At 42.9% G+C, this 15,060-nt stretch overlaps 1 protein-coding gene across 49 annotated transcripts in view; it reads right to left on the bottom strand.

The window, feature by feature from the left end:
* The window catches only part of CELF4 (CUGBP Elav-like family member 4), a 681,334-nt gene extending 669,096 nt beyond the window's left edge, over positions 1-12,238 (bottom strand). For 46 of the 49 annotated variants that reach the window (XM_074165676.1, XM_074165699.1, XM_074165675.1 and 43 more), the window contains exon 1: positions 11,959-12,238. In XM_074165676.1, coding sequence (XP_074021777.1) covers positions 11,959-12,238 — 280 coding nt within the window. The remainder of the gene's footprint in view (positions 1-11,958) is intronic. The other 3 variants (XM_074165708.1, XM_074165720.1, XM_074165710.1) reach the window with 1 other exon arrangement.
* Between the last annotated feature and the right edge of the window lie 2,822 nt (positions 12,239-15,060).

Here is a 15,060-nt window from a genome sequence, read left to right as displayed (position 1 = left end):
TTGATGAACTAACTAAAACTGCAACTGAAATAATAAAAAAAAAAAAAAAAAAAAAAAAAAAAAAAGGGAGCCTGCTTCATTTGCTTGTGAGATCTTCACTGCAGGAGATCACCTGAAGTCATCATTTTAAATGAAAAGGTTTCTGAATTAATTTTATTGTGACTGGATACTCGAGGTCACTGGAATCTTGTTTATTCCCCACAGTAAGCTACTTCTTGGGTAGCAGCAACAAAAACTCTGTTCTGGACTACCTTGTTCTGCCAAAGTCAGGGACATTCACGTCCCTATTTAAGGATTCACACAGTGTCTGTCTGTTGTTTGTGAGACTGGGTCAGAGTCTAACTATTGACTTCAGAGAGTGTTGGGTCGGTCCTCAGCAAATGGACGACGACTGCCAATTCCATCTGCCCGTACTGAGGGCAGGAACACACTTGTCTAGAGGGAACTTGCTCTTTTTACTGACCCGTTGAAGGCAGCTACCTTCGGCTTGATCCAAATCCTATTGCGAACAATAGGTTTGGATCAGGCCCTTAGAGAAGAAAGGTGGGATGCAACCCTTCATCAAATCCTTGAGCTTTGCAGCTCCCTCAGTTGCCATAACAATGAAGAGTATATATGTGATTCACTAAAAGAAGAAAGAAAAAAAAAAATCAAGATCCTGAATCAGTGAATGATGATATTCCTGTAGACAGAGAATTACAAAGGCTGAATCCTACTCACACAAAGAAAACTGGCAAAATTGCCATTGACCCTTTCTTAGCAAAGCAGGGACAAATATGTATTTACAAATGAAATGAGCAAAGCTAATTTTCCACCTCCCCACTGCATGTTTTTTGAAAGCATGTTTTCCTGATCTGCACTGAAAGGGGCTCTGATCTAACACATTTGTCATCAGAGGTGCATCAAAACCTTTACTGAGAAAAAATAAATGTCAAATTTATGCCGTTAACTTCTCCCTCCTAAAAAAAAATAAAATAAAATAAAAATCAGACTAGCCTAATATTACAGATGGGGAAATGAAAGATCAATAACTCACTGGAGCCAATGGGAATCTTTCCATTGATTCAACAGGTTTCAGATCAGGCCTGAAGGCACCGAGCTTAAGTGACTCCATCACAGAGTGTTGGTGAGTAATTATCCACGCTGTGATTAGAACCCAGGCATCCTCACCGCCTGCCCTCACCCACCAGATAATGCCCTTCCTTTGAAAGAAGCTGCAGGCACAGGCAGCAATTTAAAAGGGGCAGCTCTGAGGTGTATTAGATGCTAGCAAATAACCCAGAATGAATGGCAATGCTTAATTTTCTTGTTTATTTATTTGTTTGTTTAATTTGGTGTTAACTTTTACTAACCCATAATAGGAAGTAAAACCTAGCACCACTGTATCACCTTTATGTCCTGCAAGGTCTTTACGTTCACTTCCTTCTAGTGTTTTGATGGGTTGGCTTGCTTTTTTTTTTTTTTTTTTTTTTTTGTTCTGTCTCTGTCTAAGACTAAACTTGGAATTAAATAATTTGAAAGATACTCTTTTCTTTGGTATCAAAATTGGCTGGATCCAGACTCTTGCAAATAAACATGCAGCAATGGTATCCTTTTTAAAGACTTTGCCAAAGGATTTTTGTTGGTTGTCTTGCCCATTCCTCACTTCCACTCCTACTTTTCTCATTTATTGCCAGTATCTTGAATGTGATTTCTTTTTCTTAAAAGAAGAAAAAAAAATCCATAATAAAAAAAAAAGATAGAAAGAAGGAAAACAAAGAAAAAAAAATGACCAGACTCCCTCCGAATGCACAAAAACAGAACAAAACCCACAGAATAGCATAACTGAATAACAATATATCTTTATAAAAGAGGGTGAAAAATTGCATCCTCATCCATGTATTATTGAAGATGGAATGCGATCAAATAAATCGCTTTCAAAAGCAATTAAATGCTCACAAAAGAAAAACACTTGCCCTGTAAACTGAAAAAAGGCATAATGAAATGCAAACCGTCTTGAAACTACCATACGGAAACTGGAACGAGACACTTCGAGCTGAATGGTATAGCGGAAGGAGTGAACTAGCATACCTAGATAAGGCAGCCTATTGCTGAAGAGGGAATAGTTAGGAAATTCGGAAGCAAGCAGGTTTGTGTATCTGGATTTAGATGAGTTAACAACGTAAAGGCAGTTGCATCGCATATTATCGAGTATCTTGTAGAACTGCCCGTTAACTTAGGGCCCAATCCAAACACTGCTGCAGGCAAGAGAGTTTTCCTGAAGACTTTGGAGCAGGTCTGTAGCTGCTCTGAAAAGTCCTTTCCCGTCAATTATAGATTATGCGTATCATAGAATATACATTACTTCCACCCTCTTTTTCCCCGCATTTCTTAAATGCTGCTAAAGGAGTGAAAAAATAAAATAAATCAAGTACTTTCATTGCATTGCTGTGTTGAAAAAGAGTTCTGTGGAATTAATCCTGTTCTGACAGGGGCTGAACTGGTTGACCAAAATGATCACGGCTGCTCTGAGTTTCTTGGGTCCCCGGCTCCTCTGCAGCTGCCAGGCAAAGACCCGATCCTAGAGAAAGAGGTATTTCATTTTTTTGTCTGGGTCAGATGAAATAATGGGGAAGGAATAGAGCCCTTCCTGTAAGAGGCAAGAAAACTGAGTTTTCTCTGGGTCAGCTTTCAAAGAGGTGCAAGCCAGTTTAATATACTCAGCAAAGGTATCTCCCTCTCCCCACCCTCCCATGCACCATTTCAAAGAAGTGCATCTTTACCTTATTATATTATTAGAACCAATCAATATTATTAATATTACATGTGGGCAGTTCTGTAAATTCTTCATAGTTCTCCTCCCTGCCTGTTAACAGCAGGTACATTTTACAGTCTCTGGTTAGATTGGTCAACCAGCCTATCGATAGTCTTAATAAGCAATATCTATATTGTGACCTTTGCTCACAGAACTGAATCTCTCCTATAGGGCTGTCAGATTTCTTAAAGAAGTATTGATAAGCTCATTACTGTATTGCTACATATAATTTTAGGTGTGATTTTCACTCACCCTCAAGCATTTAGTAACCTAATACTTTTTTTTTCCTTCCTAAAGCATTGGCCTTTTTACAATTGATCAAATAGTGAATTAGAGCATTATAGAGAGGAAACATAATCAGGGGATTTCTACAAGCACACTGTGATATATCTTTTGATCTTCTGACAACCTTCATCCCTCTGGATCCTAGGAAGGAAACACTGTTTTATAGGGATATTATTAGGCTGATGCTGCTTTATACATCTACCTGCAAGAAGCTACCGAATCCGACAAAGATATTTGTGTGCGTTTGCAGTGAGTGATGCATATTATGTGATGCGAATCTGTCCTTAGGGACCGAAAAGGAGAGGAACTATGTGCAAATGTAAGTCTGCCCTTTCGATACATGTGTGCGTACAGAGTCTCTGTGTATTATATACACAGGCATTTGAATTAGAAACAGGCCAAATATGCAGTCAGATCTCATCAGACCAATTCTGTCCGCAGAGCTCCATTTTTATTCCATTTGAAGAAGCTTCATGTCCAGAGTTATCTGCCCCAGCACATTGGGAAGTCAGCCGGGATGCCTCTAAAATATTTTGGAGGCTCATACACAATGCACAAATAAACCAGAGATGGATTAATTAAGTGTGACTGTATCATTAAATTAGTATAATGAACAAACAGCTATGTATCATATTAAACTCTGCATGTAATTCCAGGAATAGCCTGTTAAGTCACCTGCCACTTTCATGCAAGAGTGTGATCTCTGTACTGTCTTTTAGAAAGGAATTATTTAGAGGCCTATATCAGCCTGTCTGTACTGAATGCATGTTTCCATTAATATGCACATATAATAAATGTTTGCGCGCGTGTGTGATACACAAATGTGGCAGGCATACTTCTATCTCTCTGCGTATGTACATTTCATATAAAAGTTCATTCTCGGACACACCTTTCATGCAAACTATGTCTTTTTATGTTTTCCAGACTTCAGTAAGGAAATTACAGACCTCAGCCACATAAAAAGGAAACAATAGCCTGCATTACAAACTGTGCCTGCACTGCACCTTGGTCTATCAAACAGTAATCAACCCTCTGGCACTAAATACTTTTAGAGACCTAATAGCGAAGGCCCCTCTCACCAGCAACTATATATTCCAGGAAGTATCAACATTGCTAACAAAACCATCTATGAAATAGTTAATGTTAAACAATGATTGTCCATGTTCAACAAAGGAGGGAGAAATAAACAGATAAGGGTGAGGTAGATCGAAATCTGCATGCCTCATTGGCTGAGCTGTCGGATATTTCTAATGCATCTGAAGGGTTTGTTACTAAGAACCTGTTAAGTAACTTTAAACCTTTGATCTGTAGCCAGTCTTAACAAAGGTGACAATTAATTAAAGGAGAGTGCATTGCAATAAAGTTACATCGTGGTCAGTTTATATATACTGTCCAAAGCTGGTTCACAGAAGTCACTGTCAATTAAAGTCTTCTTGGAGTCCAGTTCATTATCAATTTTTCCCCCTTGCCTTGATCAATATTTTTGGCTGCTTTTGCTTGACAAACTTAACACAATGTCTATATCTATATGTCTTGCCATTCATTTACATGGAATAGATGGCCGTATATGATTTATTTTTAGCTACTATGTATGGTCAGGCACTTTATTTGAGAGGTTTAAAGCTCTCATCCATCTTTATTTTAAGAAGCGACAATAATAAGCTCTCTCTTCCATCGAGGGGATGTCAGTTGGACATAATGAATACACATTAAAAGCTGCATTCACCTGTGTGTGCATTCAGACAGTGGCTTACGGTGACAAAAGCAAACAAATGCAGTATCTGTGGTGACATCCTGACTCCAGTACACACCAAGCGCTACAGCACAAAGTGATTCAATAGATCCTGCGATCCCCAAAATGTAACTATGCATCTCGAGGAGCTACGCAGAGCTAGAGGCCCCTATAATATATACCCCAGCTCAGTCAGTGAAGCGACGGTGGTGGACAAGCCATAACTTTAGCTCACCATAGTTATTATTTTCCCCTTTTTCTGCTGCAGATTTTAATACATAAGGGTCAGTCCGCCATGACAAACGCCGGCAATAGTCATATGGGCATCGGTGGAGCAGTTAAGTGAGTGAGAAATGTAGCCGGGGTCTGACTTTTGTCAGTTCCTCAGCCTTGTTTTAGTTTTAGTTTCATTTACGGAAGGAAAGCTAAGTTAGGGGACAAGCCAGCAACCCTAGAAGTTGGTAGTATTAACTGCAAGTGGTGTGGCTTGCTGTGTAAATCTACAAGCCAGAATTTTAAAGGGAATGTGAAACAGTGAGCAAGTGCAAGCCTGCACCAGGATTTCCAAACATGAACCTGCCAAAGTCACGGCAAAAATCTCACTGAATTCTGCCCATTGAACAGGGAATGGAACTTCGCTCCCTGAGTGAAGATGATGCTGGGATTAATGAAACATCAGCCTGTTTGTTAAGGCCGGGGTTCAACTTAGCTCACTTAACACCTTACCTGCTTAGTGCAAACTCTTACAGGGCAGAAGCCAGACAGCACTTGGTGGACAGGTTATTTTGAGCCCTGCAGCCTCCTGCTGTTACGGAATATTATTGTAAGGCTATAGCCAGCACCTACGTGAGTCTATGGGCATGTGATGTTTTTTTTCTCTATTTTAAATGCAGGTAAGCGGCCCAACAGCCTAGATCATCTCCCCCACTTTTTCTCCCCTGGAACCATTACTGCCTGTCGCATAAACCCGCCTTGGTTCACACTTGATTGACGGGAGGGACGGTAACAGCTCCTTTAGTGTCGTTATGGTCTGTCGGGTCAGTGCGGCTGGTATGCATGCACACAGGGTATGCATGATAAAAAACTCCCTGACGTCTTGCTGAAAAATGTGGCTGTGTATTTCCAGCTCTTAAGGCTAGGGGAGGCCCTCTTCGGTCATCCAGCGTCTTTTGCCCCTTGCTCTTGACCACCATGCATTGAGAATCCTCTGCCCGCCCTCCTTGACAGGTATAATCCACTTTTCGGTTGAGCACAAGACACTTTCTACAATCTCACTCACTCTTTATCCAGGCAAAATTTCCAGATACTCTCTGACAACTTCCTTCAAAAGACTATTCCATCAGCTGCCTGGCTTTTATTATACTATGCAATTTGAATCCTCTGCTAAAGAAAGCCCTGTCTGTGTCACCGGCCACTGGCCAATGCGGGATACAGGACCAGATGAACCACACTTTTCATCCAAGGTGACAAGGATCCTCAATTTTTCCCCCTACTTCAGTGCTGACATTCCCGATCTCTTCTGGCTGCATACAGGAAAAAAATAAAATAAAACAAAAACAAACTTGTCCCCTGGTTCTGTTGTTATACTTCAGAAATCGGTAAGTTCCCGATTCACCCTTTAATTAAAACCTTGTTTTGGCCAAGTAAATGCTATGAAATTTGGTTGTTGTTGCTATTTTTTTAAGAAAAAAAGAAGTACCTTTTTTCCTTCCCTAAAATGTCCAAAGGCACCAGTACATGCAGATATTGAGGGACAAAAACAGTCATAATGTATAAATGTGTAGGAAATATAAGTCTAACCTGGAGAAAGGTAAGAGAAGAAACAAAAGCTCTAGAAACACAAAGTTTAATTTCTTTCTTTAGTCCACATTATGTAACTTCAAAACAAATCCATTCTTGTAAGGATGATTAGTTGATATGGTAGTGGGGCTAGCTGAAGAACAGCTTTCAGTGAAAACTTAACAGCCAAGCGAGAGATCCCAGAAAATTGGAGTTTGTATTGGAAATGCTGACACAACCGTAACAACAACATCATAACTGGCTGCAGCTGCTTTTAGAAACCAGAATCCATGTCCAGACCCCTGAAAAAAAGAGTTAACATATAGCCCTCTAATTTATGAAGCAATCTGGGTTATCTGTTTGACATTATCAAATACACATGCATGCTCATCTGTACGGGAGATTATAATGTACAGGGGGTTGCTTTTTTCCTCTCTTCCATCAAGCTATCCAATTGCATTTTGATTGTTTTAAGGGGTGGTTCTTTAGACCTAAGGCATAAAGCCTCCTCTGTTTTATTCCAGTTTATTTGTGCATTTACCTCCCTAAAACTTGTTTGGTTTACTACCATACTAAATGCTGTATGTGTTGCTTTCAGCCAGGCAAGCCTTATGTTTCAATTATGGAGGAGTTTATTCAGCACCTGTATTGCGTTGTGCTTCTTTTCAACTAAATTTCCATTTCCCAAAGGCTATATGCATGAACGTGTATACATCTCTTTTTCCTGTATGTATACACACACATAAATCTATATATTTATACATATATATCATCTTAACTGCTCATTTTCATTGCACCTTTGAATTTCTGATACAAAAAACCTTCATAAACATCCTTAAACTTAACAAGGTTTTTAATTTTTCTATCATTTATCTTTGTATTCAAACAGAACAGAATATAATGAATGGAAGCCTTGTTCACCTACTTCTGAGGTGTCTTAAATTTCAAAATTATTTATACTTTTGAGAAGGTAAAGCAGCAAAAGAACTAAACTATTGTTTTCATACGGCATTTTTCTAGCTGCATTGAATGCTTATCGAGTGAGGTTTGGGTCAGGTAGGAACACCACCCTAACCACGGGACTGCAGTGGTGGATTTCCAGGAGGTTTGGGGGATTTTGTGCTTTATTCCCCCCCTAAATAAGGGTTGAAAGAATGTTGTAGCTCCCAGGTCTATGGAAGACTCTTGCTTTCCCACTGCAGACTACCTCCACTCTTTAAGTGCGCTCACCCGCGTGTGTTTCAGTTAGTCTCAGTTAAGTGTGGAATGTTGATTTCTTCTGACTTCCTAAATAGAATATTATGGAGACCTGTGTGTTTTAAATGAAAACACATTCCAGGCTTTGGGTACAAGCAAGCTTCAACAGAAAAGGCTGTTTAAACCTATGGGGACAATCCTATATTTAGATTACATTAATTCATAAATATTATACTAAATACCACTTAAATTGGCCTTAAATGACTTCAAAGATAATGCATTATAATATGGCTGTCCTGAGAGCACTAACCTTTATGTCTCCCAGTAACTCAGCCTTTAAGCATACTCCACTGCTAGATAAGAAGGGGGGAAGTTATGAATGAATGGCTTGCTAAATTGTTCAAGTGTGATTAGTTAACTGTGTGTGTGTGAGTGCGTGGGTGGGTCAGCTCAGCCCCGGTAGATTTCTACCCGCGGATCTCAATGCACAGCCTCTTCCCAACCCTAGAGCAAAGTACCACAGCAGAAGCCTGTCCCTGCCCCGTGTGGAGACAAGTGAGGACAGGGGAAATATGCAGCAGCTACGCTCGTGCCATGAGAGCTTGTTTTCTCAGGGATCTGGCAAGCCTTTCCCGCCTTCCCTGACACGCTGCTTCCCCCGTACCCTTTTCTCTCTTTGCGTGCCTGCAAGAGAATCGTGCTCCCCTGCTTCTTCGCTGGTATCTGGCCTGGTATCAGCCGGGGCTGCTGGTAAGAGAACCTGGGACTTCACTCTCCTTTTGTGATAGTTTTTTGGGAGAGGGCGTAGTCATGTACTTTTTCTTCAGGTTCTTAATTTTCAATTTCCTTGTGCTATACAGCAGCACTACAATAGGATCTCTGCATAATATTTTCAAGAATACACATCCTGTGCTCTCATTTCAATGGATTTACACCTGAAATTACTCTAGTTGCTGCATTTTTACTTTAAACTAATTCCTGTCTTTTCCCTCCTCCCAACGTAAACCCACCTTCTCCCCCTCTACACCCAAGGTTTGCTCTCTGTACACTTAAATAAACTACAGCCCACTATTAACCCTTCAGGGTATACCGCTGCCACAGCCTCATCCCCTGGATTAGGAATGAAATCAACTGAGAGTGATGAATCAATTAATGTATAAGCATTAAGCATCACTCATGGAAAGCATCTTGGGGTTTCATATTGCCATCCTACCCCTCAGAGCCAAGTTGGACTATCTTTACGCAATTCTTCACCTATGCCTGCAAAGCAAAGCCAAAATAAGGAGATCAGAGTGAATACTATGTTTCACATGACTGCATTTAGAGAGGGAAAAGAAAAAAATATAGATTAAAAATGAAATAAAATGAAATAAAATAATAAAAAAAAAACCCAAACACAATCCTCATCCTTCAAAGCCCCATCATGCTTTTTGACTTAATAGTAATTAATCACTACTGGCAAGAAAGTAATTTTTTTCCAGGTAGCCAGAGGCACATTTTTATCAGGATTAGCTAATAAATCAGCGACATCGCTAGAAAGGAGTTCAAACTCTTCTCGGATGCACTAAATAAAACCGATCTCTGAAACGCTGGCAACTCGGTGTCTATTGAAGCTTCACTCAAACCCTAGCCTGTGAAATAACAATCATCATCATCATTTTTCCTTCCAAAGTCCAAAACTTCTAGGAGGTTAAAAATGACTGTTTTTTCCAAGATGAACTCATACAATTTGGTTTGATGAGGTGACAAGATTTCCCACCTGGCTTTTTTCCTAGGTTGCAGCTTTAGAACAGAAATGAAATGAAGGGAAATGAAGTTAGTATCTTGCTTAATTCAGGAATATGTGTTAAACACATCCAAGCAAGATAAATGATCCCTCTCTCTCTCTCCCTCCCTCTCCCCCTTCCTGAGTTTGTCTCTGTGAATACAGGCATACAGTAATAGAAAAACTGAACTGAAAGAGGAGAATTCACATCTATGAAATAGAAAATAAAGTTAGCGCATAGATTGATTAATTACAGGTTTAAGATAGAACATAACATAAGAAGAAAATCTCATCAACAAATCAAATTAACCTCCCTCCACCACAAAAATGCTTTATCGAGGTGTTAGCTCAAAGATTTCCTTTACACTATGTTGAATGATTCTCTTCAGTGCAGCTTTTACTGCTGTTATTTTTATTTTACAGAAAGCTTAGATAATTTTTGCAAAAACACATGCGTGCACACCTGAGCTCAGAGGCTACTCTTACTATTCCTCATCTATTAGACGAAACCTCCCAGGACCTTTTCTTCCCCATGCTTCTTACTATTATTTTTATTGTTGTTATTACTAATTATTATAGTATGGGTGTCATATTTAAACGATGCCCATCAGACCTTGATGTGGCTTCTAGGAAGCTAGTCTGAAAAGAAAGCAAGGTTTGAAAGGGCTACACTGATCATTGCAAATATGAGAAGGGTGTTTGGAGCGACCGGCAAGAAAGCAAGGAAGAAATATCCTATAACTTAGACTGAGTCTCCGGTCTCTGAGCCCTGAATATTTTCTCTAGCCTGTGCGAAACTGGTACTTTGCACTGTCAGGGTATATTTTCACTCGCATTTCCTGAGGGTGGAAGAAAGGAGGAGAGTGAGTGGGAAGGGGGAAGAGATGCCTGCTAAACATGCTGTTAAGTTCAAGATTTACAACTCGCCAAGGCATCTGTAAAGATGGGAAGCCAGTAATGCTATTACCAGTGACTCTTCCTGCCAGGAGTCCACCCAGCTGGAGTAGACACTGCTACTGAACCTCTCATGTAACAGATGCAACTTCCACTCCCCCCGTGAACCCCTGCAAAATCCTTTCTCCTCCTGCACTAAATTTGGAGTCACACCCCAATCACTTCTGATCTGATCTCTTTCTTTTTTTTTTTTTTTTTTTTTATTTTAATATCTACATATCTAATGAAATAAACACACATGCACACACATATATATACAGAACCTGAGTTAATAAAGTGGTTCACTTCACTCTTTGGTCTCTCCTGCTCCTAAGCGGGGCTACCATGCAAATTATCTTCAACTTCCTCCCTGCGAGTCCTACTTTCCTACCCGAGGATCTGAGCATCTCTCCCCCACTACACACACCCTCCCCCACCCCCAAAACGTAGCATCATCTAATCTGAAATGCACCTCCGGAGAGCCTAAGCTAAGCAGGGAAAGGAGCGGGCAGAGATGGAGCGAGAGAGGCATCGCATGGGGAGTACATCTCCACTGCCTTTAAAGAAAACCTAAAAAGTTCCCGGGATGGACTTTGGGCACATTAAAGTAGTGCTTGGAATATGCCCACTTAGAGCCTTCTTCCCTCTGGAACTAAACTGCAACCCATCTCTTCTAGCTCACTCTCTCCAACACACACACATTGTGATTTTGTACACCACCAACCCCCCGAGCCCCCGCCCCACTTGAGATAAATAGGCTTTTTTATTGTTGTTTATATCCCTGTTCCCACGTTGAATAAAACCAAAATTAAATACTTCCCCCGGAGCAACTCACTCTCTGGCTTTGGAGCAGACTGCAAATAATAATTGTAATAGCAGTAAAAAAAAAAAAAAAAAAAAAAAAAAAAGAAAAGAAAAGAAAAAAAAAAAAAAGAGAGAAAGAAAAAGAAAAGGTGCCAGCGGCAGATACACAACAGTTGTAAAAATAGGGGCTTCCCAGCTCCGCGCAAACAAACACACGGGCAGACACACGGGCACAAACACACACCCCTGGCTGCAAAATGTGCGGCTCCCAAAGATAAATAAAGAAATCCTCTTCCTCTTTTCAGCACCACCGGCGGGCGGACAGCTCCTGCCCGCCCCGCCGCCCGCTCCTCCGTTCGCCTGGACGCCCCGGCTTCCGCAAGTGGCGGCATCTCACCCCCCAGGAAAGGGGGGGAAAGAAATAAATATACTAATAAATAAACTAGACGGAGCTGACTCCCTTCCCTGCTTCTCTCTCTTCTCTTTCCAGGAGGGTCTATTATTTCTTTCCCTGCCCCCCAAGCCTGCCGCCTCCGCCCCCGGGCCAACCAAAAATGAAATAAAATGAAATGAAATCGAAAGGAAAGAGAGAAAGAGAGACCCAGAGAGGGAGCGGGAGCCTGCCTTCCTCTCCCGATCTCTCCCGGGAAAGTTCAGGAGGTAACTCACCTTTGTGCATGCCAGTGAACCTGTCCTTCAGCACCGTCAGTTCATAGATCTTCCCGAACTCCTCGAAGAGCGGTTTGAGGTCTTTCTCGTCCAGGTTACGGGGGATCTGCCCAATAAAGAGCTTAATGGCATCGTGGTCCTTCATTGGGATGGTGGATGGGTTTCCGGGACTATGGTTTAATCCGTTCATATGCCCGTTGGTGCTGGGGTTGCTGTGATTGCTACTCAGGCTGGTATTGTCTGGTTGTCCGTTTGCTAACGTGGCCATCTTTATATACATAGAGAAAATCTTCTTTCCTTTTTTTCCCCCTCTTCTTTTCTCTCTCCCTCCCTCTCTCCCTCTCTCTCTCTCTCTCTCTCCCTCTCTCTCGCTCTCTCGCTCCCTCTCCCTCTTTCACACACACACACACACACTCACACACACACACACTCCTCCCTCTCCGTCTCTCTCTCTCTCTGGGTCTGATCTGATTTTTTTTTTACATTGAAGATCTGTGTCCTTTCCGTTTAAACAGGCTGGATCGGTTCAAATTCCCAGCCAGACTAGGGGGTGGGGTGTGAGTGTGTGGATGTGTGTGTGCGGGGAAGGGAGGCTGGGGGTGGGGGATTGCTTTTGCCTCTACTCTGGCTAAACCCCCTCCTCCCATCCAACCACCCCCCTGTCTGTCTGCCCGGGAGAAGCTTAATGGTATCTTCCAACACAGCCCCTGGCTATAAATAGCACTAGGCGCATGGCTCTTTGAGAGACAGTCAATTTCTATTGTGCCAAGTGAGCAAAGGGGAACGGTTGCGTTTTTAGGACCAATGATGATGATTTTTTTTTTCCTTTTCCTTTGCAAGCCCTCCGATCAATCGCTGTCGTTGTAATTTCAGTGATCATCGGGAAATCTGCCTTTTTATTTGAGAGGGGGAAAAAAAACAAACCCAAGGTGTTCTGACTTCTTCCTATTATGATGATGTCTCTTATTTATTATTTACTCTTATTATGATTTCGCAATTGATAATAAAAGCAGTTCAGATACGGACGAATCCTCGGGCTCAGAGGTTGCTTTTGCTGTTGTTGTTGTGGTTGTGATGTTACACGCTCTCTTTACTATATCTGTTCGTGTTGAATATAAAAAAAAATGCATGCTCTTTAAGATCTTTTTTAAAAAATCATGCTGATGATAATGACATCAAGCGAGGAAAGGCGCAAACTGTGTTAGTGTAGCTTTTTAGAGGGAGACGAAAAATACCGAGATGATTATTGTTAATTTTCATGCTGCCGATATTTATTTTACGTACAATCAGTGCGGGCGTTATCTCCTATACTAGCTGCGTGTGGTGTGTGTGCATGTGTGTGTGTATAGGAAAGGGATTGATTAGATAAGATTTTCTTGCCCGACTTTCAAGCCATCAGGATATTCTGTCTCTCTGATGGAAACATAAATCGTATTTTGTAGTCATCAGGGATCGGGAGTTGCTTGTCCGAACAATGCTCTCTAGACAAAGTGTACTGTATGGTGGAAATGAAATCAGCTCTCTTTTCACAGCATCTGGGGGTGGGGAGGGCAGGGAGGCTCGGATTAAGGACACAACTCCCCCTTGTCCCCCAATAATAATAACAATAATCCGGACAGTAACAAAACAAGGCTCTGCGTGTGCTCAGAGCAATTTTTTTTTTTTTTTTTTTTTTTTTTCCCTTTCCCGTGCAAGCTGTGCGGGGTTGAAGCTCGGAGAAACACCACCAGGCGAGCTCGGAGCAGCCTGCGAGTTACCTGTCCTGAATCCCCCCAGCCCCCGATCAGGCTGCAGTCACACGCCTCCTGCCTGCCTCCCTTACCCCGAGGGTGCCCGCAGTTCCCCCCCGCCCGGCCCGGGCCGCCCCTCGGCACCGCGGGGGCTCCCAGCCATTGTTCCCGGCGCCGCCGGCTGCTCCCCGCGGCGGAGGCGGCGGCGGCCCCGGGGGGGCGGGCTGGGAGCGGCCCCCCCCTCTCCCCCGGCCGCCCGTCCCCCGGGAGCGCCGGTAACACGTGTGACTGTAAACGGAAGGGGCAGCCGTAGAGGAGGGAGGTTATTAGTTTAAATTTGCAACCTTCCTGCATGTTTTATTGACCGGAATTTATTTTTATTTCTGTTTCAAAAATAAACAAACAAAAAAGGAAGAAAACCACAACACCTTTGCAGCAGTTTTCACTTTATTTGGCTTTTGTTTTAAGAACAGAGAGGCAAGGCAGTGTCCTGCCTTCTCCCCTGCTCCCCGCCTTAAAACATAAAAAGAATTTAAAAAAATAATAAAATATCAACCCAATGCAGGTGGCTCAGCTATTACAACTACTCCCGTGACTGCGAGTCCTCCCGTGCCTTAAACGAGCGCCCCTGCCAGGAGACAAGCGCGGAGGGTCCCGATTCTGGGGGGAGTCCGGGTTGTGTGGGGGTTTACAGCAGGGCTGTGCCCTTCCCCTGGGCGACGGACGGTCCCCGCGGGGACTGTTAGCGGCGGGCTGTGGGGTGGGGACCGGGCCGACCGGGTCCTCCGGATCCCCCCCTTCTCCCTTTGCCCCATTGCCCGCACCTGGGGGCGACAACCGAGCCCGGCCCCCGGCAGCCTTCGCTGCCTTTTACGGCTCTTTAGACATCTTTCGCCGCTAACGGGGAGGCAGCTGCTGTCAGGCGCCTAACGCCGGGCTGGTGGCAGGCACCGCGCATTGTCTGCTGTCTGACCAGGCATGCTATTTATTGGGGTCTAAGGAGGGGATCTGTCTGTCTTCCCTTCCCGGGCACGCACTTAACAACGTTTAAAGGCTAAAGACGCGGAGGTCCGACAGCCCAGAAGCTGCGGGTTGGTAAAACCCTCAGGCGACCCCTCTCCCAAATTTCTAGCCCCGTGACTCACCTGCTCTCAAATCCTGCCTTGTGCTTCGGACTGTGATAAGAGAATGACAACAACAACAAAACCCGCATGAAACAAAATCTTCTGCCACACACCCCACCCCCCCCACCCCCGATCCAGGACATTAAAAACCTTAATATCCGCTCTTTCTGAACCATAAAACTGCACCTGTGATAGAGCTAGGATGGCTCACTGAAGGAAGTCTTGTTAAACCTTTTTTTTTTTTTTTT

The sequence above is a fragment of the Numenius arquata genome, chromosome Z (genome assembly GCF_964106895.1).
Source record: "Numenius arquata chromosome Z, bNumArq3.hap1.1, whole genome shotgun sequence".
NCBI classification, from domain to species: Eukaryota; Metazoa; Chordata; class Aves; order Charadriiformes; family Scolopacidae; genus Numenius; species Numenius arquata.
This window is presented reverse-complemented; position numbering and strand designations above follow the sequence as displayed.